At 47.4% G+C, this 27,203-nt stretch overlaps 1 protein-coding gene across 3 annotated transcripts in view; it reads left to right on the top strand.

The window, feature by feature from the left end:
* Window positions 1-27,203, top strand: part of LOC119461789 (solute carrier family 41 member 1-like) — a 299,478-nt gene that overhangs the window by 75,333 nt on the left and 196,942 nt on the right. The window contains exon 1 of one of the 3 annotated variants that reach the window (XM_037723168.2): window positions 20,258-20,628. The exons of the other annotated variants lie outside the window; for them this stretch is intronic. Coding sequence (XP_037579096.1) covers window positions 20,393-20,628 — 236 coding nt within the window. The 5' untranslated portion in view covers window positions 20,258-20,392. Of the gene's footprint in view, window positions 1-20,257; window positions 20,629-27,203 lie in introns of those variants that run through there. 3 annotated transcript variants of the gene reach the window in all.

Here is a 27,203-nt window from a genome sequence, read left to right as displayed (position 1 = left end):
TGGTCGGTTGTCAAAAGGACTGCAGACGTCGATGACAACGGCCTCCTCATCGCGCGCCATGACTAGGTCAGGTCGTAGATTTGTGTTGCCCACCGACCGGTTCTCATAGGTGATGGATAAGCGGTTCCGGCACGCAGTGCGGAGCCTAGCCATGATGTTGTGGCGAGCCGTATACATGGTGCTCTTGGACTTGCGGTGATGATGCAGGCAGACATTTGAAAATGCAGAGAGGAACTTCCCCTCGGGGTCGACCGCCTATCAGTGATGGTAGGTAAGGCGGTCGTCATCCGGTGCTGTGTTTTCTGAACGCCGGTACCAGAAGGCGACCTCCTCAGCCGTAAGCGGATGGAGGTTGACCTCGTCGGGAGCAGACGCCCGTTCGAGGAGGATGTAGGTACTGGCTCATTTCCGGACCCAGGTAGCTTCGAAGAGGGCCTCCAGTGCTTCCAGCGGGATCTGACAAAGTCGGGAATGACCCTCAAAATAAGCCGCACAGCCCGCCTCCGGTTGCGCCTGTATAGTCTCTGGATATTCCGCGCGTTGTGAGGGTTGATGGAACGTGGGCGGCGGTCTCCAGAGATTTGAGCCAGCTTGACTATCGTGGTCACGATGTTCATGGCCTCGCACCAGACTGCCATGGCTCTCTCCCAACACTCAAGAGAAGGGGTTTCTCTGAGGAGGGATCGCAGCGTAGCGGCTTGGTCGCGAAGTAGGCTGGTGGCGTCCTGGACCTCCAGACTTGGCGGGCCGTCATTGACACAATTTGGGGCGAACTGGTTGGCGTCATTTGTCACCGCACTGTCAGGTGGTGCGGACATATCCCCAGTGGTAGAGCCAGCGGTGCTAGGCAGTGGGGACAGCGATGTGCCGTTCGACAGCGGAACAGAGTGCTGCCTAGGCGAAGGGCCTGGCTCACTCGACGCCTGGGACCTGGCAGGCTCTCCCTATTCCCCAGATCAGTCAACGACAGGCTGGGCGGGAGCAGGTTGTGGGGCTCGCCGAGATGCAGCACGCGCCATGGCGTCCTGATTCTTGTGCCACTTGACGTGGTTGGCAAGGCCCCGATTAGATGGGAAAGAGGCCACACAGTGAGGACACTGGTGGCGTGCCCAGGTGGCAGGAGCCTCCAAGCTGCCACCTGCAAAGTAAGCGTAGCCTGAGGGGTGCAGTGACAGTTCCTCGCCACACTTGTTGGACTTTGTCACTATGCGGATATCGTGCTCCTGTTCGAGGTAGTGAACCAAGAACTGCCGTCTGGAGGTCCAAGTTGCGCCATCATAGGACGGCCGGCACCCGGTCTCGCAGCATCGGAGATGTGCGGGAACGGGAAGAACAAGTACAGCACCTGTACCTCCCGACACGGCTGCCTAGCAGATCCGGTGGAGCGCGGTGCAGTCGTGGTGGGCGGCGACACCTAGGAGCTCGTCAGTGATAAGAAGACCGAGGTTCCTGATGCAGTGAACAGCTCGAAGCCCTGGATTGCCTCGGCGGCCAGGATGGTGTGGTCATGAGGACCGAGGGCCACACCGGAGTTCCAGCAAGCCTTTGTCACTGGAAACTCTGTTGACGGTCCGGTCAGAAGGCAAGAACCACCGGCAGCAGGTGATGCCGGGCGAGGAGACAAGCTTCGTGATGGGGAATAACCGCTGGCTCACCAGGGAGGTCCGTGGTCCGGGCCAGAAGCTGGTCGAAGCCTTGGACGAGGGTCCGATGGCAGGTCCAGTGACAGCGGTCAATCCTTGTGGTAGAGCAGGGCCAGGAACAGGGACTCATACCCCCGTAAGCAATGGCGCATACCCCCGGACGATGGGCTCCGGGCGGTTAGACATGTAAACGCGCCGTGAGCTGCCCTTGAAAGTCCCAAGCACAAGGGCAAGAACAGGCTACGATCTGATTCTTAGCCCGAAAAGCCGACTCACGTCGGGCATGTCTACGTTCGCATCGCCCTCTCTTTGTTGGCATTCCAAGCCAACACCAACTGCAACCAAGCCAACACGAACTGCAGAAGGGCTTTTGTGGCCTTTTGCAATAATGCAAAAGGCCACAAAAGCCCTTCTGCAGTTCGTGAAGAGTACTGGATTGCACGAACGCTTGTGACAGCGGAGATTCTTCTTTGACTGTCTCTGCGAATGACTGACGCCATTTTTTTTCTTTTCTCTCTTTATCTATTCTTCCCCTTTCCCCTCCCCATGTGTAGGGTAGCCAACCGGGCACGTCCTTGGTTAACCTCCCTACCTTTCCCTCTTCGTTTTTCTCTCTCTCTTTCTCTAAGCGCTTGCGTACCTAGTTTCCTTTCCTTATGCTCTCCCGTGGTGGCTGTGCCGTCTAAACGTCACGCGTGTCTAGTTTCCTCCGGCTCCTCGGGGCGAGGGTCCCGTCGTCCGCGCGAATGTATATAAGCAACCAGAAATACAAGTTGCCGTTCGCTTGGTGTTTTGTGCACGATCTTCATCGGTGGTGTTTGCCACCCGCCGGCAACGATTACATTCTCGTCTCTGTTCCTTCCGTCGCTTTTCGTAGGCGCATTGCTCCACGGGAGCCCCGACTATACGCGAATATGATGGAATTAATATAGTAATAACAGAGGTGATGCGAGAATGTGAGTGCGTACCTATCGTCATGATGGCAACCTATCAAGACAATAAATGTGTCCGCACCTTTCTTTCAAAATTCGGGGCCACATCTGTGTTGTGTGCTGAACAGCTTCGTTGGTCATCCACCTTCACAGAGCGTAATGGCTCATGATTGCTTTTCTTCAAGTAATGTCATAGCACGAATAGGCTCCTGCTTCACCTACCTAATATCGCCACTTTGTGAATCTGACATGTGTATTACCTTTGTGAGTGATAACATTCGCAAAAGACACCAAGTGGCACTCTACGTATCTTTAGTCGTTTTGTACTGAAAATACGTAAGCGTGAAAAACTAGTTTTTTGGTCCAACACACTTGCGTAAACGTAGCGTAAAGTACATTTGGTGCATGCGACGTGTGAGCGTAACAACTTCCATGCCCAGGTTGACGCAAATGTCAGCAGCTAATGTTGAATTTTCCTGTGTCGTTTGACACCTCAACAGCCTTTCGTTTTATTGTTCCTCATTAGAATTTGCACTACGACTGGGGAACTAGGTCCGTCATCAATCAGGCACGGGGCCCTGGCATCGTAGAAAGAGGTAAAAAGACAGGAAGAAGTAACGAATGTTAACTAGAAAAGCGTCTGGTTGGCTGTCCACGCTGGGGGAGAGGAAGAAGGGGTTAGAAATAGGAAGATCGTGGAAGAGACTGCCAGACAAGGCCGTATTCTGGATTGGGCGCTTTTGGATCGAAACGTACACTGCCCGTCCCGACGGGTTCTACGTCACGTAGAAGTGAAACTACCTCCGAAAGTCCTCAACCTAAACTATGGCCCCAAAGATTACAACGCAGAGATATCAGGCCAGCAGTAAGGCCGTTTTAGTGGCAGGAAAGCAGGCTGCTCGTATGAAATTATGCAGGGCCGAACCAGAGGTACGCTGTGCGTGTGTCGTTTGCCGCTCGAGGTGTCCAGATCCCACGCCATGATGGAGAGATGATCTCAGAACATCTATCATTGAAAAACTGTACTCGGCTCTTCAATAAAGCAGCTGTTGACCTCAGGACGGCGATGGTGTCACGACGGCAGCGTGATGTCAGCCCGACCTCTTCTAAATCGCGTTACCCGGGATATATCATTTAATGGTTCGGCAAATACGATGTCCGAACGCCTGCTTGTACCGAGGAAATTGGCTACGGGCCCTGCGGCAGACGTCATAAAAGCTGGAGGAAGCAAGTACGCTTAACAGATGTCGCTAATTTAACAGACTCCTAACGCACTCCGAAAAAAAATTTAAAACGAGAAATCCTGGGCTCCATAGTCCTGCGATTCGGTATTTCAGGAGCAAAACAAGACACAGTTGTAGCACTCGCAAATAATGACATCGTAATCATTACGCTGAAGTAGATCGAGCAACAAACAGCGCCCCGTTCTATAGCTGCACGCACATTACGTAAGACCGACGGAAGGACCGCCAACTACAGCTATACCCGCGCTCGCTATTGAACCAGCTGCACGTCTGGCACGCCTGCGTCTTTGTTCGGCAGCTGGTGGCTGAGCTGCTACGGGCTCCGCACTCTGACAACACGCGCGTTAACTGCCACATCTCGCGCACGCGGGCCTTTCAGGTTATACGGGGCGCGCTGGGGCCTGTAGAGGGCGCTGATAAGTTGCCGCGAGCTTGCTGAAAACTCATAGTAGCCAAACAGAGCTGGCTGGCTCGATCCCACGATACAGGAAAATGAAACCCTTTAACAGCGCAGTCAGCAATGCAAGAAATAAAATGCATGAACTGAGGCACTTCTTTTTTTTTGCGTGTTCCTTGCCATCCCCCTTCTATAAATGACCATAGAAGTACAATGTTTTAGCGCACGAACTAATAATCTCAATAACTCGGAATTCCTCTATAAAAGTAACAACAATGTTCCTCTAACCAGACATTCCTCGTGAATGGAAGGCGAGGATATGCTGCTGGGATGGTGAATTTTATTTCGCAAACGCAAGTAAAGCAGTTTATCATTTCTCTCTGGGGTTACAATAATAATAATAATAATAATAATAATAATAATAATAATAATAATAATAATAATAATAATATAGATTCATTCCCATGAATGATTTACATCGTTGATGGAGAAGGAGAGGATAAAAGCTCGGGAAAACAGCTTAACTAGTCCTCGCCTGCTTGCAGCAAGTGACACATGAATAGGAAAAGAAATTTAAGAAATTTTACAGTATACACCTGAAACGCAAGAAATAGGTAGAGTAGGTGTAAAATAAAAAAATATCAGAAATACAGGAGGTTTCAGGCAATTAACAGACAATGATGTAGTTCATATTAGTAATAAACAGCTAAAGCACTGAATACATTCAACATCATCACGTAGCATGAGCACCACACTGTACGTACTTCATCATGCCAATGGCGAAGATTATCGAGCAAATATGGTCGCAATGCTTGCGCAGTATATACAGTGAAAGCTAAGTGTAAAGCCACATTGACGTTTTAAACTCGCACCACAGAAGCCACTTTTATACTAGCATATAAAGAATAAATGTTTGTGAACATGCTTACCCGTGAATGTTTACTGCGTCGGCAGGTAATGGGCTTTCCGAACCATGTCTGTTGTGTCCTCGCCCGTCCTGTCTGTGCAAAAGCATCCTACTCGCCCCCCCCCCCCCCTCTTTCCAACTGCCCAGACGCTTTACGTCCATGGCTACACACAGTTAGGGGTGACGTGAATATTTGTAGAAACATAGTTCACTTTTTCGAAACAATGAAACCACTTTCAGGAGTCAACCGTCTTAACTTCATCGAGCCCAAAAAAAGTGCTAAATGTATCATAATGCATTTAAGGCTGTAGTGGGTCCTGCTCCACTACTTAAGTTTTTGTGTTATATGCCTATGATATTGTCACTCTAATAACAGGACAAGCAACAGCCGGCAACACAGCAGAACAGCTCCGATCGCGCAGCACGTTTTCGTCGTTGTCTTCGCCTCTCCTCACCGAGTCCTCCGCGGCGCGCAAAATAAAGCGCCAGCGAACGGGAACCGCACAATACACGTAAATGCACTGAATTGACGCGTCATTATTCCCCCCCCCCCCTTCAAAAGCATCAGCTCGATGCTTTCGAAGTAGTGACGGTAGGCGATCAGCGTGCGTAATATGGCTTCATCCTAGCCACGTGGACGATGTCCGGTTGTGGTGTACGGCGGGAGTATCGCGCGGTGTTCTCTCGAGCAGCCTTGTAGTTGACGTCATTGAGGCGTTGAAGAACCCGGTAAGGTCCGAAATAACGACGGAAAAGTTTCTCCGACCTCCCACGTTGGCGAACGGGACTCCAGATCCATACTTTGTCTCCGGGGTGGTAGGTAGCTTCTCTGTGGCGGAGGTTGTACCTGTGAGCATCGTAGTGTTGCTGAGAGCGAATGCGCAGGCGAGCTAGCTGACGAGCTTCCTCGGCACACTGAGCATATGGGGCAGCATTCACTGTGGTAGATTCGAAGATGTCGGGCAGAAGCATTGCGTCTAACAGTGTGGTAACCTCGCAGCCGTGAAGCAAGCGGAAAGGAGTAAATCCTGTGGTTTCTTGAACAGCGGTATTATAGGCGAAGGTTACGAAAGGAAGAACGCTGTCCCAGTTCTTGTGATCCACGTCGACCTACATTGAAAGCATGTCAGCGATGGTATTGTTGAGCCGTTCGGTTAGGCCGTTCATCTGTGGATGATAAGCAGTCGCCCGACGATGAACAGTGCCGATGAGGGTCATCACTTCTCCCAGGAGTTCGGCTGTGAAAGCGGTCCCTCTGTCGGTAATAACCACTGCTGGTGCACCATGGCGGAGGACGATAGCATGAACGAAGAAGTTGGCGACGTCGTTAGCAGTAGCTCGTTGAAGTGGTCTTGTTTCACAGTAACGAGTGAGATAATCTGTCGCAACTATTATCCATCGGTTGCCTGCCGAAGATTTGGGAAATGGTCCAAGCAAGTCCATTCCGACTTGTTGAAAGGGTGCCCGAGGTGGTTCGACAGGTTGTAACAAGCCAGCTGGTTTTATGGGTGGTGTCTTGTGCCGCTGGCAGTCCCGGCAAGTCTTCACGTAGTGCTTGACAATACGAGACAGTTTAGGCCAGTAGTACTTGTGGCGGATACGTGCGAGAGTGCGCGTGAAACCCAACTGGCCAGAAGACGTTTCGTCGTGACAAGCATGCAGGATCTCTTCTCGCATCGCAGATGGCACCACCAGAAGATCGGTTTGAGAGCTGGAGTCAAAGCTTTGCTTCTACAAGACCTTGTTGCGGAGAAAAAACGACGAAATAATGCGTCGGAATTCCCGTGGTGGCTGCATAAGTTGGCCCTCAAGGTAGTCGATGAGCGGACGAATCTCCAGGTCATCACGCTGTTGCTGAGCCAAGTCAGACGCTGTGATGGCGCAGAGGAAACTGTCCTCGTCAGTTAGTTCAGGCGGAGTTGTTTCTACAGGAGCGCGAGACAGACAGTCGGCATCTGTGTGCTTGCGTCCCGACTTGTAGACAACCGTAACGTCGAACTCTCGAAGGCGAAGACTCCATCGAGCAAGGCGGCCTGAGGGGTCTTTGAGACCGGCAAGCCAACACAACGAATGGTGGTCACTGACTACTTTGAAAGGTCTTCCGTACAAATATGGTCGGATCTTGGATATCGCCCACACGACAGCGAGACATTCTTTTTCTGTAGTCGAGTATTTCGATTCGACCGATGACAAGGTACGACTAGCGTAGGCGATCACTCTTTCGATACCTTCTTGCCGCTGCACAAGGACGGCGCCGAGACCGACATTGCTTGCGTCTGTGTGTACTTCAGCGTTGGCGTCTTCGTCGAAGTGACCTAGGATTGGAGGAGTCTGAAGTCGATGTTGTAGATCACAAAAAGCGCGATCTTGCTCGGGGTTCCAAATTAAAGCGACATTGTCCCTTGTGAGAAAATGCAATGGCTCAGCTATTTTCGAAAAGTTGGGTGCGAAGCGACGGTAATACGCACAAAGTCCTAAAAAACTCCGAACCTCGCGTTTGTTCGTAGGCGTTGGGAAGTCAGCAACAGCTCGTGTTTTTTCAGGATCCCGGCGAATTCCATCGCAGCTGATGACATGACCAAGGAATTTCAGCTCCTCGTAACCGAAGTGGCATTTTTCGGGCTTGAGTGACAAGCCTGCAGTTCGGAACGCATCAAGCACTGCACGAAGACGCTAGAGATGTTGCTAGAAAGTCTCCGAAAAAACGACGATGTCGTCCAAATAAACATGACGCGTCCACCACTTAAAACCGCACAAATCTGTGTCCATCATTCTTTGAAATGTCGAAGGAGCTGAGCACAGGCCAAAAGGAAGAACCTTGAATTCAAAGAGTCCGTCAGGAGTAATAAATGCGGTCTTTTCCCGGTCACGGTCATCGACCTCGATTTGCCAACAACCACTACGCAGATCCATGGATGAAAAATATCTGGAGTGCCGAAGTCGGTCCAGCGAGTCGTCGATGCGAGGAAGAGGATAGACGTCTTTCTTTGTGATGTTGTTCAGTTTGCGATAATCAACGCAGAAACGCAGTGTGCCATCTTTCTTTTTAACTAGCACCACTGGTGACGCCCATGGGCTTGTAGATGGCTGAATGATGTCGTCAGCAAGCATTTGTTTGACTTGTTCTTGAATGGCGTCTTGTTTTCTTCGAGACACACGATAGGCATGCTGTCGGATGGGTTTTTCGGCGGTTCGGTTATAATTTTGTGCTTCGCAACGTGTGTCTGCTTGGTTCGTGACGTCGTGGCAAAGCAGTCGCTAAAGGAAAGCAAAAGAGAGCGAAGACTGTCTTGCTGTTCAGCCTATAGTTCGGAATTCACATCGAGTTGAATTGTAGACTGCTTGTCGTCATGTGGGACGGACGAAAGTTCTGCGAGTGATAGGCTGGTTTTCGCGTCGCCGATTTCTTCGAAGTTAAGCGACAACAGCATGCCTCGTGAAGTGCTGGTATTCGCGACTAAAGTTCGTAATTAGGATTTCAGCAGGCCGTTTAGTCAGTTCGAGGAGGGCGCGGGCGACGCATACTTGACGAGAGAAGAGGATGGACACATTGGTTTCAACAACTCCAAGGGTAGTTCGGTCCATATCGCTCAGTACGGTAACCAGTACACTGGAACGAGGTGGTACGGTGACGGAATCAGAGACACGCAACGCTATCTTGTGCGATTTGCATTCGTGCGAGCTCGCGTTACGTGAAATGATACCAGCAGCTCTCGAAAATTTATAATGGCCCCGCATTCTCTAAGAAAGTCCATTCCTAATATGAGCTGCCTGGAGCATTCTCGCAGCATGACGAAAGATCCGATGAAGGCAGAGCCGCAGATATGCACTCGGGCAGTGCACATCCCAACCGGCGTCACAAGATGACCACCCGCAGTACAGAGTTGGGGACCATTCCATGGTGTGGTCACCTTTCGGAGCGTAGCCACCAATTCACCACTCATAACGGAGTAGTCGGCGCCGGTATCCACGAGAGCGGTGACCTGGTAATTGTCGACGGTTACGGTAATATCGGCGGAAAGTCCTGCGTTGTTATCAGAAAATGGCGTGGCACATAAATCATCGTCGTGAACTCGTCGTGTCGGAGGGTGTTTGTCAGGACGATCCGCAGTGGCCCCACCCCCGGGGGTCGCTGTCCTCAGTTTACTGACGTGGGCGTGGACTTGGGGACCTGTTGCGAACATCAGGGAACCAGGAGTAACGGCTAGGCGACATGATGCCCCGAGGAGATGGTGAACGTGACTGGTGTCTTTGTGCGGGAGAACACAGCTGCTGAGAGGCCAGGAACTGCTCTATCTCGCGTGGGCGCTCACCATTACTTGGTCGACGCGCATTAGGGTGAAATCCCTGAAGGCCCATCCTCCGATAAGGGCACTGACGATACAGATGGTCCGCTTCGCCGCAGTGGTAGCAAAGTGGCTGTTTGTCCGAGATGCGCCACACGTTTGATTTCCGCATGATATCTCGCGGGCCTACGTGCGCATACGAGTTTACATTTGTAGCGGGAAATTGACGTGGTAGAACTGAAACAGGGGAAGGCAAACGTCGTCCCGTAGATGGTTGAGGACTCCGTAAGGCTTCGGCATAAGTCAGGACTGGGGCTTCCGCTCGCGTTGGCGCCAGTGGTTAGGTCATGGTCCTGATTTCGTCACGAATGATGCCACCAAGCGCACTGACAGTCGGCTGACAAGAAGTTTTGCGAGCTTCCTCAAGCTCTTCGCGCACAACGCTTCGCACAAGCTCTCGGAGTGCTGCTAAATCATGTCCGCAGGTGAAACGTGACACGGCGGCGACGGTGCTTTGGCGGTCGTACTGTTGGGAGCGTTGCTGTAGCGCTCGTTCCATTGTCGTTGCTTCACTTATGAACTCAGCGACGGTAGCTGGAGGGTTGCGCATGATTCCAGCGAAGAGTTGTTCTTTCACCCCTCGCATTAAGAGACGAACTTTCTTTGTCTCGGCCATACCTGGATCAGCTCGTCGGAACAAGCGCGACATGTCCTCGAGAAACATGGCCACGCTTTCATTTGACTTCTGAAACCGACTCTCTGCAGTGCCTGTTTGGCCTTTTCTTTCCTTTCGGGGCTGCTGTATGTCTCGCGAAGCAGTCGTCGGAATTCTTGCCAGCTAGTGATGGAGCCCTCATTATTCTCAAACCACGTGCGAGCCTAGTCTTCGAGGGCAAAGTACACGTAGCGCAGTTTCTTAGTCACCCCATTCATTGAATGCAGCGACTCGGTCGAAGTGCTCAAGCCAATCCTCCACGTCGTCGAACAGGTCGTCATGAAATGACTTCGGAACGCGGGCTGCGTAGACGACGCTCGGACTAGCAGTGGATTGGACTGCGTTGCTCTCTTGAGTATGACTTGCACTTGCCCCTGTGGTGGACATTCTTACTTGGCTCAATGGGCCGTATTCAGGAGGTAGTCCTTGCAAGCGGCGGCTCTGGCGAAGTGCACGGTTTTTCTCCGGAATCGTGGAAATGGTGGCAGGGACTCGAAGCGTCGGGAGGTCAAATTAGTGCATAGGACGGTACTCAGCACCTCCACCAATTTGTCACTGTAATAACAGCACAAGCAACAGCCGGCAACACAGCAGAACAGCTACAATCGGGCAGCACGTCTTCGTCGTTGTCTTCGCCTCTCCTCACCGAGTCCTCCGCGGCGCGCAAAATAAAGCGCCAGCGAACGGGAACCGCACAACACATGTAAATACACTGAATTGACGTGTCAATATGCCTGCGGGGGTGATTTTATCCTACTTTTGCTTCAATTTTATGTTTTATTGCCCACAGTTCACCTTTCGATTTATTGGAGAAGTATTCTATAAATATTCGTAGCTACAAATAGCAAATACTTGATTCGAGGACCGTTACGAATAGGATACTATTCAATTTAAATTCGAAATTTCGAAAATTTCGAATACTCGCACACCCTTCCATGATTTACCGGCCCCGTATAGCAGAGAAATGTTTTACATTTGTAAGCGGTCCCCTACAGACCAAAAAATGAAATAATTCAGATGAATGGAACGGAAAAACTTTATTGGAGGTCCTTCGGAACGTGCACCAGCACGTAGCGGGCTCCTGCCACGTCGGGACAGAAAGGCCTAGCCTCTCCACCACATCGCCTATAGTCGTGCTTCAAAATCCTGACTGCGTAGAGCACCCTCCCACTTGGACGATGCAACGTCTTCGTCACCCCGTAACGCGGGGCACCGCCAGAGCATGTGTTCTAAGTTGGCCAACTCTGAGCAAAGCGGGCAAGCGTTATACGTTTGAACTTCGGGATAGATCCTGTGTAAGAGTGCGGGCCTAGGGTATACCGCGACCTGCAAGAGTCTGAGTTTCGATGCCTGAGGCCTGTTCAATTTACTGTGCGGCGGCGGAAACTTCCGCCTCCCCAGGTAAAAGTACTTATTGAGTTCGTTGTACGAGGCAGGGGGATCCCTGTTGTCCGGAACCTCAGCGCCGCGCCATCCGGTAGGTACGCGGTCGATGACTTCTCGCGCAGCTCTGTGGGCCGACTCGTTGAGGTTGGACGGGGTGCCCTCGATCTTTCCCATAGTCCCTGTTCGTAATACACCTGGTCTTGGACCCGGATTAGAACATTCAGCGACTCTCCTTGTTGCAATGAGCGTTTGCGCGGATCCCCACGCGCGAAGGTGCTGGCCTCACGGGGATATCGAACTCCTGATGTAGACAGTGGACGAGCTAGAACTGGTGGAAAAGAAAAAAAAAGGTGTCCGCATTGGCCTGGCACATTACCTGCTTATATTCCGTCATTCGCCCTTTACCGTCTCACCTAGAAAGGTCATCGCACCTCACTGGACGCCGTGAGCACGATAGAGCACTATCGCTTTGTGCAGTCTGTGCTGTAGCACTCTGGTGAATTCAGGTGACACTTTTCCGCCATCATTGCGGAGGCACGAGCTTTCGTAATTACGGATGATTACGTGTGTAATAGCTAAGTGCAAATGAATCATAGCTAGGCACGCGCTAACAATTGAAATGGCATCTGGCGCGTTGTGTTGGCCATACGTGGTGACACCAGCGGCAAAGATTACAACAGTGTTCGAGAAAACACACAGCGCCGTGCTGTAATCTACCACGTCGGCGACGGCTGGTCATGGTTAGGTGGTGGGCGTGTCAGATCGGCGCAGAAGCGAAGGCTACAGAACTGAAAAAAAAAACTCGACAGTAATACAGAATGCAAGTACAGTTGCGTATGTGGAGAAAACATTAACTGCCTACGTAGCATGTTAGTGTGTGTTCATAGGATGCACATGCAGTGTTCATCGACTTAAACACTGCACTCGGAGCGCGTGGCTGCCGGGGCCTTTTGCGCTACCTCTGGCGCTGCCTAATCCCGAGCTGGTGTATTTTGGTATACAATGAATTTGACAGCTTTTGCGAACCATTAAGGCCCAGCCCATTGACACTGGGCCGACGCGACACCGATTTGGTCGGCCGACTGGTGGCGACAGCGTTTTGCTTCCTTTAAACCGTTGGCCACAGCGTCTTCCATCCAGTAAACTGCTGTCACCAACAGTCGGCAGACCAAAATCGGTGTCGCGTCGGCCTAGTGTGAATGACCCTTTAAGGCTGAATGCATTTGGTCGCCCAGCAATCACACAGCGCAACCCGGTGGCGTAAAAAGCGCAGACTGCCATGCGGTACGATTATCGCGCTTAAATCATTGTGTACTGCCCACTTGCGTAAGGATTTCGTTCGAATACTTGGACTTTGCTTTAGTATGAAGTCAGCATTTTCAAGCGCCAAGCTCACAAGCACGTCACCGCCGGGTTCGTAGCTATATAAAGCCCGACCCACATGGAGCGATTTCCTTGCGAAAAACTGGCGAACGGCCGCGCGCGGCGGACGGCGGCTGTTCGCCGTCGATCAAGGCGGGATAGATGTGTTCGCAGGCGGTCAACCGCTCGCCGGAAGCGGCGAATGAAGGCTGTCAGCGCGGACCAATCAGGGCGCGGTCACGCCCGACTTCCTGCCACCGCATTTCACTCGGCTAGCCAGCCAAAGAGCCTAGAGTGAACATGGCGACCAAAGCTGCGCGCATCGCGTACAATGATCGACTGATCGCAGCCGTCCAGCCACGACCAATATGCTTCAGTTGCAGAATAATGGTTCAGTTGCAAATACAAAACTATTTTTTCACGGCATTTTACTGAGGATGGAATCACGCTGCATCTAGCAACACTGAAATCGCGGCAGCGGCGGCGGCCGCCTGTTTTTCGCCGCTTGTGGGTGCAGCACGGCGGCGGCACGCTGGCGTTCCGCCGCGCTGGTGCGGGTCGCACGAAGTTACAAACAATGCAGACTTATTTCCAGAAATACAAGAGTTCCGGTGGCCATCATAAGCTAAAAGCTGTTGGTAAACAGCTTGACTAGGCCGATGGTCCTTTACAAGGCATACATCAAAAATAGTAAGATTGTGAGACACTCAAAATAAATAAATCACATGAATGCATAAAAGCAAGACATAAAAATTAATGAAAAGACTAAGAGAAAATACATTTGATACATCTGAAAAAAGAAATATATGTGTGTACGGGTTACAAATTGGTAACACAAATGGGCTCTCATAAACAATCGGTGATCACATGTTTACAAAATGCATTCCAAGTTCTTTGGATGAGGAAATATATGTACAGTGGTGAGCACTGTTAGGGTGAACACCTCATTAGTATTCACGAGCCTGTAGCAGTTGGCGTTTAGCGCAAAATAAAGAAAACTATTATTTATTTTATCGGAATCATCATTAGCCGTCGTATTCGGCAAATTTCTCCCTTGAAGTAGAAGGTATGTTGCAGTTATAACAACTTTAATACTAATGAGGTGTTCACCCTAACCGGGTGAAAACAAACCACTGTACCTTCATAGTTATTTACAATATATGGTAGATTATGTTTTAATGACTGTAGGCTATATTTATAACGAAACCAGGGCACATACCACGTGTCGCTACTTCTCGTATTGGCACCAATTAATTTAGGTGTCAATGATGCAGCAGACACGAAGAAATTTTAGAAACCCAGGTGGTCAAAATTAATCCGGAGCCCTCCACCACGGCGTGCCTCATAATCAGAACTGGTTTTGGCACGTAAAACCCCAGAAAGAAGAAGAAATTTTAGAAAGCAGTATTTCAGAAGTAAAAAGAATTTAGACGAAGAATTTAGACGACGAAATGTGTATAGATGTTCTACTTTAATAATTTTATGCTTTAAAAAAGCTGGCCGGGTTGTGTCCAGAAAACCCATGTTGTCAATGTGCCGAATCATCTTCTTTTGCAAAGAAAGGATTTACATAATGTTCGTCTTTCCTGTGGTCGGCCACACTAAGCTAGGGTAATTTAAATATGAAAAAAATAAGGCATAATAAATGTTTAGTTTTGCTTTGGGTGGAAGAAGGTATCGACATCGAGACAATTTGCAGACAATTTTTTGAAGATATTTTCAGTATGTTTATCCCAAGTATGGTGCGAAGAAAAAGTAACGCCTAATATTTTATGTTCATCAACAATTTGCAGTTCTTTACCAGTTCTTTACGCAGTGAAAGTTCGCTCCATGTGGGCCGGGCTTAACACGGCCGCCAATGCAGGTGATCGACGATATCAAATCTGACGTCATCGCTAAAGCCAGAAACCACGGCGTGTTTGCTTATATTTATTTTTTCTTGTCTTTTGTTTCTTCTGTGTGTCCAAAAGAAAAATTGTAACGTGCCAGCAGCACTCTTTGTTTTCGGTCGCGGAGTATTCTCGCACACGTGCTGTCACCTCTCGCTTTCCACAAACACTTTTCAAGTGGAATAAATGTCCACGGGCATGCCGCTGGACGTTTGTTGCCTCGGGAGAAGATATAAACACATCCGCTGAACATGGGAAAAACATCTTTTACAAGTTGCAGCTGTCATTGTAACGCGCCTCATTTATCTGCCCAGCTATCTCTGCGAGCCTGGACAACCTTCGTCGCACCTGGTGATTCACTTTCTCAATTCAAAAAGTGCAACATATACCACCCTGTGCCCGCCGTGGTGGTGTAAGGGATTTGGCATTGCACTGTTTAGCTCGAGAGCGCATGATTTAATCCGGCGCAGCGGTTGCATTTCGATGTGGGCGAAATGAAAAAACGGCCGTGCAGGTTAAAGCACCCCCGGCGGCCAAATTAATGTGGAGTCCACCCACTATGGCGTGCCTCATAATCACATCTTAAGGAAGAATAATAGCGTGGTTTTCGTCCGTAAAACCCCAGAATTTAATAAATTTTTATACCATCCTAGCTGCACTGGTTGCACCATACCCCGGTGTTAGAAACAGCCAGCCACAATGTGAAACACAGTGCGCAAGTTATTTAATCTAAGGGCTCTTTTTAAATTCCAATTCGCTTCTAAATTAGACTACGTATGTTTCTGATAGTGAAACAACCGAACATTTCTTTCTTGAACGCCAACGCTTTTCAGGCATGCGTTGTCACTACCTGAAGACTGCCTTATTTCAATGGGGTTTAAATTTACAACTTCTGCATCACTTTAACTCAAGGCATTATTAGTATGCCGAAAATATTACCGAAACAGCCACCAAACTTTACCCGCTGTGTTTGTGTGTCACCTAACACAGAGACAACTACTAGCAGTTGTTTGCGGTCTATATTGTTTATCTGCTAAAATTTCCGTCAGATTTCACGTTTATTAATCAAAGTTTAAGTCGACGACGCGAGTGCCTGATAGTCCTGTTAATCACTGAAAAAAAAATCACTGACGATTTCAATACTCCCAAATGTGAAATTTCAGCGCACCTCTATACGTTTTTTCGTTTCGCGATAAATTGGCTGGCGCGGACAGTCTGTCTCGTGCGGCACGTTGCAAAAGGAGCGAAGTGCAGGGGTGATCGTGCGTCAAGGTTAAGAGCTTGGCGAGCACGCGCGGATATATTATATAACGATATAAAAAGACAACATGAAAGACATGGACAAAGACCTCAAAAACGATACTAGCACATAGGGATTTGTCCGTGTCATTGGCGTTTATGTTCTTGCGGTGAGAAAACAAGACAATAGTCGACGACGTTGTACCGTGACAATATATATATATATATATATATATATATATATATATATGTGTAGTGTAGTGTGTGTGTGTGTGTGTGTGTGTGTGTGTGTGTGTGGTGGTCTTTCGCGACCTTCTTAAAAATCGCACAAAACACGTCAACAAAAAAACTAGGCGAAGGTGTACCGGCCCTGCTCTCGCGTTCTCCACTCGAAAGAACCCAGTTGGCCGCTAGTGCGAGCTGGGGAGGTATTCTTCAAGAGTCCACCTAGTGGACATGTCCATTTCGTGCGTTGCTGACGTGCTGATTGGCTTTGGCGCCTTGTTGCTGCGGACGTGCAGCCCAGCCAATCAGAACTACAACAGCAGACGAAAGGAACATGCCCAGTAGGTGGACTCTTACAAAATACCTCCCCTGGGCTGCTGTATGGCAAGGCCGGATTCTATTGGTGTACTTTTCGTGCGACCCGTTCTTACTATGTCGAAAGGGAGATCCACGATTACAGAGAACAAAGGGTCGATCAATACCAAATTTGTTGTGAAATTGGGCAATATATAGCTGCCGACATTCATCAAAAGTTGCACAAGGCATCTGGAAAATATGCTCTGAAAGGAAGAACTATGTTCAAGTCGGCCCTGTGCTTTGGGAAAGGCCGTGAAGATCCCAAGAGCGCGGCAAGATCAGGACGCCCGTCCACCTCGTACCAAGATGAATACATTGATCGTGTGCGTTCTCTTGTGCTCATTGGCCGCCGAATGATTGTTAGAATGGTAGCAGAAGCACTTGGTAATGATACAGTCTTCCGTTTACTAGATCTTGGCTGGAACTTAGGAAAGGAAAAGTATTTGTGCAAAGACGGTGCAGCGAATAATAGTGAGCAAAAATTGCGACGACAAGAGCGTTGCATTAAAGCAAGAACTCCAGACGACAACGATAAATTCTTGTAGGAAATTGCCACTGGCGATGGAACATGAAACTACGAATATGACATTGCGCTTAACTCGCAAAGCAATGAGGGAAGAAGACAAATCTGAGCAAAGTCCAAGAAACGCGCCGTAGAACAAAGCAAAAACCATTTGTGTTTACGATGGAAGTGTGCACCACGAATTTGTACATAAAGGTAAAACTAGATTTTTTTTTCATAATTGAAAAACAAGCAGAATCAAACTGCCAGTGCAGCTTCCAACATAAAGGTCGTGAATTAAGCCTCTGAAAATTGTTATGCGACGAGTGGGACCAAATTTGTACTATGAGGGGCGCTATACTCGCCACCAATATATTATACCCTGCGCACTAACGCATTATGCACATACATAGGGCATGTGCTCTAGGCACGAAATTCTATCACTGTGCTTAAACACCTTCTCTAGTTGCCTGATCTAAACGCCCTTGGTGGCTGTTTGGTCTTATCCGATTTTGGTCAGCGCACATGAAAAGGAAACACGACAAAGAATACAGAACAAGCGTTGGAAGGAAAATTTTCATGTTCGCCTTTCATCCTTTTAAACCGCAGCTTCGTGGCTTTAGTAATTTCCCTCAAAAATGGGCAAAAGTAACACCACAATTCTAAATACTGCTTAATTTCGGCCGCTTTATTAGGAAAACTAATAAAGGTACATGAATGACATTTTGCGCACGAGATGGAAATTCCTTAAACTCGGACATTTCCAAAATTTAGCTTCCTTGAGCGTGTAGTTCCCGGGCTGTTTACAAGAGAATTTTGCGGTATTTGGCAATCTTCAAAAGCAAATTATGCAAAAAGTGAAAATTCAAAATTATTTTGCTGCGTCTAGGAAACAGATAAATATGTCCTAAAGTTACAGAGCAAGCTGCAATGCAGTAAATGCGGTAGTTCCTTCTAAATATGGTCACAACTGAGACACAGTTCGCAAAAACCATGTATATCATGCTTGTTCTTGCACATTTATGTCTAAATCACATTGATCAATTTCTTTATATTATATATATTGGAATCCAGAATAATTAAGCTTTTTATGATATATACGACAACTTTATATCCTAAGTAGAAGAGCCGCCACGGTTGCTCCAAAAGTACTGAAAACGGGGGGCTCGTGCCGCCGGAGTGGGACCTCCACCTTAATGTCAACTAGAATATCCGCTATGCCCGTTTGTTCTCTGACACACACCACTCTCTTCCTGTCTCTTAACGTTACGCCTAACATTTTTTGTTCCATCGCTCTTTGTGCGGTTCTTAACTTGTTCTCAAGCTTCTTTGTTAACCTCCAAGTTTCTGCCTCATATGTTGTCACAGGTAGAATGCAATGATTGTACACTTTTCTGTTCAACGACAGTCGTAAGTTTCCAGTGCGGTTTTGTTAATGCCTGAGGTTTGCACTCCAAGCCGATTTTATTCTTCTTTAAATTTGCTACCGATGATCAGGGTTCCTTGTGAGTAATTGACCTTGATAAGCGTACTCCTGCACATACTCTAGAGACTCACTGGCGAACGTGAATTCTTATTCCCTTGTCAGACTACTGAACATTACCTTTGTCTTCTGTCTATTAATCTTGAACTCTACTCTTACGCTTAAACCTAATCCTAATCATACGCCTAATCATACGCCTAATCATAAGCCTGCGCTAAGGCGTTCAACTGCTTGCAACTTGCTACTACAGAAATGTTACCGACCAAGTACCGCGCTGTCAAACAAACACAAGAAAGCACAATGTGCGTTGCACGCGGAAATCAGCTGACGCTCACTGCGTCCCTCAAATCGCGTTGAAATAGACCAGTAGCGATATGCTAGTCGTCATGATCAAACTGTATTGACTGAGCTACAAGTCGGCGCAACAGTGATGCCGCGAATAATAGTAAACATTAAGTAAAACGGAAATCTTTAGCATTCCGACTTTCTTAATTCTGCGGATGGCGGTTAATGCTACCCGAGTTCCTTTTCATACCAGTTACCCGGGAAACAATAGGCACCGGGTGTCTTTGTCACTGCTGTGGCAGTTCACCACGCAACAGTACCGGGCATCTCGGCGACCCGACTGCCGAACCATCGCGAAACAACGGTGATGCCCGGAGCAGTTTAGCAAAGATCGCAGGCTTCGCGAGCGCCTCACATTGCCGGTGACCTGATACACGGCGACGCCGTTCTCTGCCAGGGGAAGGAGTGGCGCTGGTGTCTGCCGGCACACTTGTGGTTGGAAGCACTACAGAGCACGTGAAACAATCGGGACTGTTCGCACGTCTACATTTTCTGCGACATATCCATGTATATCAGCCTTAGAGAGAGGGGGAGAACAGAGGGAAAGATGGGGATGTTGGGCAGTAAGCAGTAGTAGGCTGGAGGATGCGCGGCTGGCTACTCTGTTGTGGGGCAAGGGGGTAGAGGGAATTAAAGGATATCAGCCTTAAGTGACTATCACGATAACAAAGCAGCGAAGATTTATTGAGTAATGATGGAGCGTAAGAAACAACTTCTCTAATTAACTCCAATAGGCAAGTCGGTTCTTCAAAAAACTCCAAGTCGTGATCATTCATGCTCAGAATATCGTTGTCGCGTTCTAATGTGTCGCAAAGCGTCTCGTGATAAGGCACAGCAGCATGTGATGGAGTGTCTACCTTGGGTTAAAGACGTATATCAGCAGTTCTAGGAAGTCACCTGGGCAAACTCCAAGAGGCAACGCGGAAAAAGAAAAATTCCGCGGGCGTGTGCCTCGACGCCGTCGCGTACTGACGTGCGTGTCGCATACTTTGCAAACCTCCTCTCCTGCGCGAGGCACCGTGCCGGAACAGCGCACATGCGGGCTGCGAGCATGAATTCATGAAAAGAAAACGCACGCAGTCGGCATGAAACGCTGAGCTGTCTGGTGGTTCCGCGCAGAATGCCTCTCGCCTGGCTTTATTCTCCATCATATTTTTTTTCTCTTTAGTTCATTGAGCTTACCTCTTGTTAGCACATCTGCAGCGAAGCGGGAAAGAGTGAAATCAAGGGCAGCTGGAAAGCGCGGCAGCGAAAAAAGGAGGAGAGCTCATTGCACTCCACATTTCAGTCAAATCCCCATCAGTCGTGACAACAGCGACTGGCATGCCGGATGGTGACGGCGTTCGGCGCTCGATTGACGTCCCTACACGGCCAGCCTCCTCCTCTCCAGAGGGTCAGCACGGGCCGCTCGGATTCGGCCGCGTGCGAGTCGGCACGCGAACAAATCTGAAGAGTGTGCGCGGGTTTTTGAGCACGTGAGATGACGCCCGGCCCCTCGAACGCAGAAGAGAATGGTGGTGAACGATTGACGCCGAACGAACCTCCCTCGGATTCCAAGACGGGGTCTCCTGTGTCAGATAGTATCCGCGCGGACAAAGTGAAAATCCGTGAAGGATCTGGTGTCCTAAGGGATGGTTCTGAAGAAGGCAACAACACAACACCTGCTACCCGACACCCTTGGCTGCAGGAGAACGCTCTAATGGGAACGTGGACGCCGTAAGTTCATCTGTTTTCTAATATTCCCAGGCAACAACACACCCGGGCACGCTGAGATCTTACTAGGTTCTAACGAGCCCATTCGAAACTAATGAGGACATAAAGCTTTTTTGCTAAACAACAGCGTGAAAGAAACGAGAAACGAGAGCAGCGTAGCTCGTGGTTTTCCGCTTCACAATAACTGCAATGCTTCGCTGTCAACGAATGCAAGCACACAATGCACAAGTACAATAGCTTCGCTGATGTCCTTTCAAGCCTTAAGCATGGCTGACAGCACCTTTTAAGTGTTTGAGGCTCTAGTTCAGAGTAGAAAACATGGGCAAAACAGATTTCTTATGAACTTGAACATGTGTCAAGATCTTCAGAGCCCGCTATGCACTTCTTGGCACATAAGATAAATGAGTCACAGTAGTGGAGGCTGTCATCATGGTACAACCTTCTAGTATCAACGCACATCACTTTAGCACAGTTGCACATACTGAACCAGGCACGTGTTACTATTTAAAAATATAACATTGTTGCACAACATTATTCTTCACCACGGCACTGCTCATAAACTTTTTACCAACCGGGGTCGCTACTTCCTCTCTACATTTTTGGACGACTTGCTCCGCTCCTGTTCTACGAAACACAAACTTACTACAGCACATCATCCGCAGAAGAACGGTCTTAATGAGCCGCTTAATCGAGCACCTCCACCAAATATGTTACGGAGAGAAGAAGCGAGACGTGAAGTTTATTTACAATACGTACACAATTGGCAAGGATTGACACAACCAGCCAGTCACTGAAGCGTCGCCTTCTTCACCCCAAAGCTCGTGCTCCTCTTACTCGATGTTATGCAAAGCAGTGTAACAATATATCCACCCTGCTAAAAGAGTGGATTCCTTATTTACGCAGTTAATTATTTCTAAAGCGTCCACAATAAGAGTATTTCCACTTAAAATTATTCGTTTATTTAAGGAACCCCAGTCTACCTTTAAAATCTTCGTACTTCCCTACAATGGCAATCATACATGAATAAAAATACATGTCAAGAATAAGTACAAAAATTTTAAAAATTAAATTCTGGTGTTTTACATGCCGAAACTGCAAAGTGATTATTAGGCATGCCGTAAGGGGATACTGCGGAATAATTTTCACCGCCTGCAGTTCTTTGCCCTACCCCTAAATTTAAGGACAGTTAAGAAAGTTGTCTACGAGCCAATGTAAAATTGTTAATTACTATTATTACGCACACGCCAGATGACATAACTCACGTTCAGTCCCTACCAGCCTGTTTTAGATGTTATTTCATCGATAAAAACAATTTTTGATGCGAAAGAAGATGTGGAAGACTAATATGGTTTCAATTCTTTGTGAGCGTGGTCTCCCCGTTTTGTGGCTGACCGAACCGCTGCCATGGCATTCAAATTCCACCAACTAGTAAACTCGTACTAAAACAATATCTGAAAACAATATTGGTAATGGCAGTTTATATTAATATCTCTCTGTAGCTTGAACAACGTGTACAAGCAAGGGCATTAATCACCACAATAGTGAGCCGCCAAAGACATTGTCGGAGGTAATGCAAGGAAGACCCAGCTCCGACAGCGTGGAAATAGCACTTGGATCTATCGACGTATTTAGTATGCCTTTTTTTTTGCATCTTGCTTCAGTCTGAGAAAAGTATCATTCGTGTTCGCAGCTCGAGCATGAAACTGGCAAAAAAGCGCGTCTTTTACAGCTCTGGGTAAAAAACGTCGTGGTTTTTTTTTTATCATCAAAGAAGACTGGCTTTTTAAGAAATGAGGTAGTTGACAAGTTCAGACTGGGAAGTAACAACCAATTGGTAAATAATGCCTGACAGAGGTTATACATCTCACGCCTCCCCGACATATTGCCTCGGACATGCCGAAAGTACTTCACCATGTACTTTTATGCCGTAAAATTACCCGCTTATGTTAAGAACAAGCGGGTTCAATCAAGCGTTCAATCAAGTGCAGTGTACCTTGCGATACATCTCTATATTCTGTAGTTCCATTTACATCACTGCGCTGCTCATTCTATCGATGCTCTGTGCGGTAGTAATGCCATCCGTTCGGTGCACTCCACTCGTAGGCGTATCTACCGGGGGGGAAGGGAAGGCACTTCCCCCCCCCCCCCCGCCCCCCACTTATGAAAGCGGGCCCTTTCGGCTGCACGCTGGAAAGTCCAACAAAACTACAGCTCAAGCTAAGTTTTCTTTCTTAAGTAATACCGCGTAAGTAATGCTTTTCTTTACTATATACGTATCCCCTGCTTGGGCTGCGAGGATTGCCTTTTGTGCCTCCTCGTGACGCGCTGCAGCGGGCGACGCGCGGGATTCGCTATACGCGCTCACATTGCGAAGGCAATGTGAGCGCGTATAGACACTGGACAGGTCCCGCCCTAACAAATTTCCGCTTGTGCTACTTGCACCGTGCCCAATTTTTTGGGGGGACCACCTAATCGTATTTGAAAACACAATCGGCTTGCTGTATTTAACCTGCGGGCGAGGGGATGGAGAAGTCCGGGTCAAGTAGTATAATCAACCGTGCCCAGCGATCGGTGTGCCTTTTACGCCATGAAATGGTTGAATTATCCAATGATGTAACTGTGTGAATCTCCGTCGAGAGATTCTACATAGCGTTGCAGTCTCAGTGTCTGATCACCATCAAAAATCGAATCAAACCACTTACAGGTCTAACTGTCGAATTTTATTGTGTAATCATCACTTATCGCAGATATTTTTTTGTGAAAAGGCCCTTGGTCAAACGTGCGGAGCCGTTTGAATACCAACAGAACATTGAACTGAAGCTATTATAAAGGCATTTCTCACTTCTGATTTCTCGATTTCATACTCAGGCCGTTTCTTAATCAGAGAGAGATACAGTATTAATCGTTTCCCGGCTGGAGCAATAACAGCAGACATTTCATATTTTGAACAAATGAAGGCCACGTTTTGGTGACCTGTACCGAAAATTGGAACTGTGTAGATTGCTTATGTGCTCCAGAAACAGTTGCTGAATACACGCTTTCTCCCAATTTTTATGCGTTAAATTATACACGGCATTTAGTTGTTTCCCCCCCGGTATCCTCGGTAAACACTGTGCGTGGCACGGTGTTTATATTTATTCGAAGTACGAAACAGTGTTCTGAGTGACGAGCAATATATGTTTATTCTGTGTAGGTTTATTACAGCCTATAGGGAGAATTTTAAGCGTCATGCATTGCGAAACTTTAACTTTCCTGCCTAAATGCAAGTGTTGCAGATAATTACTAAACCCTTGTTCTCCCATTTCTTCCCGTGCATCATACGAGATGCGTAGTTTGCTTCTCCGGTATCTCCGGTGAGCTAAACAAGGCATCTGATTTATATCTGGGGAAAATTAGGGGCAGGGTACAGGTAATATGTAGGCAATGTTCCGAATGAGTTGGTTAAATTCGCCCTTTCCAGTAGAATAGACGGTTGCGCTGTCATAGTAACAACTACAACTGAGGTCAAATGTTGCGAACATAGGGGGAACAATACGCCAAGTTTACTTGCGATGGTAAATGCGTGTTGATCAAATACGCCTTAAAAAAACTGTAAGCAAGTATTTGAAAGTATCACGCTGCTGTTATTAGCTAGGTTTTCCAATGTCCCAAGAGAACTCTGCGTTTCAAATATTTTATAGTTTGAACGGAATAGGCAGCATTTTAAGTACAATGTGATGCGAAGCTTGAACGTTTCTGGCTTATTTAGAAACGTTACAAATAGTTTTTGAACCCGCTTTTTTTTTCCTTTTTTTAATTTTTACTTTTTTCATACATGATATATTGGGTCTGCCTGTTGTCCTCACTGAAGTAAGGAAGCAGATTCTTTATGGTTCGGCAATTTCAGAAACAGGTAAAGTTTGATGTGTTGGTAAAGTTCAAATTAGTTGGGTAATTGGGACTTTCGCAACAAATTACGTATGTCAAGCATTCTAGTGTGTTATGAGCCTGTCTTACGAGCGGGGCAGAATTGAGCGCCACGAAGACAAAGTTAGCAAAAATTAGTGGTACGCTATGAAAATGCTGTGCGAAGTTAAATGATGTGGGATCAAACACAGCCTTAAAAAAATCTTATTCAAGTGCTAGAGCGTGTGGTATGGCGACTGTCAGCTACGTCTGCCAGTGTCCCAGCTGTTGGCTATAACAAGCTTATATTTCGTGGAAAGCGGAGGGGTGGGTCATGGTAAGTGGAGCGTGCAACAAATGTTTACGTTCCTGGTCTAGTTGTAAGCGTTGCAAATAATTACTGAACCGTCGTTTTTTCCCCCTATTTTTCATGCGTCATAAGGCGTTCCTAGTTGGTTTCAGCGATGTCATCGATGAACTAAGGAAGACACATTGTTTATATTTGGCGAAAATAAAAGGCGCCGTATGGACACTATGTAAGTAAACTTCAAAGACACCGGACTAATTATGATATATGCAGTAAATTACACAAGCAAGCGATCCGGAGCTTTATGACTGTGTTTTATTTTTATTTATTTATTAGTTACCCGCATCGCCCCGTAGGGCATTACAGCAGGGAGGTTACAAACTTAACTAAAAACATGAACAAATTATTTCAATGCGCGAAAAAAAAGCATCATTTTCTGTGGTGTATACAATGCTCGATGCAAACTGTTCCAATCTCGAACAGTTCTAACAAAAAAGAACAAAGCAGAATTTCTCCCACTGCCCTGGGAAAACTGTGAACGCAACCAATATAAAATTTAGCGAAATTCCATATCAATGTTTTGTTTCAAATGGAACAGCCATATACGGGCAATTTTTAAACTTTGTGATATAATTACAAGAAACTGAAACTTTTATTGAAACTGTTCGAAAGAAACAGCTTCGCTGGAAATTTGGTCGTAATTCTCCAATGCCGCACACATATGCTGTGCTTATTTTTTCTTTGGAGTATTGCAAGTTAGTCATGTTGACTGTGCTTCGTTGTGTAAAATCTCGACAATACTATTACCTTAACTAGCGATACATTTGTGCTGTATATAGCTCTAAACACTAAGTACAATTCATTGTTTCATTACCAAAACTGTCTATAACAATGTGCGTTTTGCATGTGAGCTGCACTGCTGCTACTGGGGGGGTACAGCGACTTTTGGCCACTTTTCTCCTGGTGTTTTGTCCTTGCGTCATTTATAGATGTCATATAGTGTCAAGAAATAAATGCAAATTCAAATGATTTTCCGGGCCCCCATCGTTCACCATGCGTAATTGATAAATAGGTCTATGTCTATTAAATATAAAAATAAGTGACAGACACAATTCCAGGCTTTCTCACTAATTGCACTAGTAAGTCGATATATATATATATATATATATATATATAGGAGAGAGAGAGAGAGAAAGCGTCGGATCGCTCACGGTATGCCCCCCCCCCCCCCCTACTCTAGAAATAGTTGGTATGCCACTGACTCCACTTACCGGATCTGGTCAAACGCGCCTATAGACCGTTTTTTCATGGGCGCCGCCATTGCGTAGGCAGTGGCGCCATCTATGGGCAGCTGGCATGCTGGCTTGGGCAAACGCCCGTGTTGCATGCTGTGGTGTACGCTCGGCGGCAGTTTGTGGTGGATTTATTCACTCTCCAGCGGTCTATTTAGCATGCAATGGCGTCTTCTATGTGGGGAATGATCCTGTGAGGCGTAGTGAAGGAATTTAAGTGTGAAGTAATTAAGCGGCTGGAGTTTCTGCTGGCTTTAGGGCGGACGGAGCACCCCAGCACGAGGTGTGCGCGTTTGTTTGAGTCTGAAATCTGCCTCGAATTTCTAGGAATTTCTAGGTTAGGTATTTCTGAAAATTCGTTTCATGAATGTTACCTTACTGCAGCATTCTCAGCACTGTAATTATAAGCTCTGGTTTAGCTGCAACGAGTAGTTACGAAACATTTGACGATCCTAACAGCGTGGCTACCGTTCTGCTGGCGAATAAGTCGTGCTGTTTACTTTGACAAGCGTTCAAGTTCTTATCTGTAGATATATTGGGTGACTGCCTTGTTTGCTGAGCAAGGTTTTCGCCCACAAATAAAATAGTTTGCTTAATAATAACAGCATACCGTACAACTCTTTTTTTTTCCAGTCTCGTAAGTTCAGTCATCTACGACGCATTCATCCATCTTACGGAAATTGTGTCATTACAAATAGCTGTTGGATTCTCTGTATGGGATCCCCTTTGTATATCGTGCCTTACAGGGCGAAATGGCAATGCCGATCGAAGCACCAAGCTTGTGTGTATCATGTTGGTTTTCCAATCGCAGTGCTCGCTGTATTGAGCAAAGCCTCTTGCAGGAGGCTAACGTAGACATAGTGATTTGAAGTCTACTAGACTTAAAATGCGTGAGAACGATGCCGGTGGCTGATGCAAATGTTTTAAAACAACTCTTCGTCGAGTGAAAACCGATACATCCAACATAGTTCACAACACAAACACACACCGCGGCTGATGATGCGCGTCGCATTTTTGCACATCCAAGAGAAATTTCCAGATACTGTAGCTACTGCTGCACCTAAAGGCTACACAGTGGTTGTTCGACGACCTCG

Source organism: Dermacentor silvarum, chromosome 8, assembly GCF_013339745.2.
Source record: "Dermacentor silvarum isolate Dsil-2018 chromosome 8, BIME_Dsil_1.4, whole genome shotgun sequence".
Taxonomy (NCBI): Eukaryota; Metazoa; Arthropoda; class Arachnida; order Ixodida; family Ixodidae; genus Dermacentor; species Dermacentor silvarum.
Note: the sequence above shows the minus strand (reverse complement) of the source record. Positions and strands in the feature narration are given on the sequence as shown.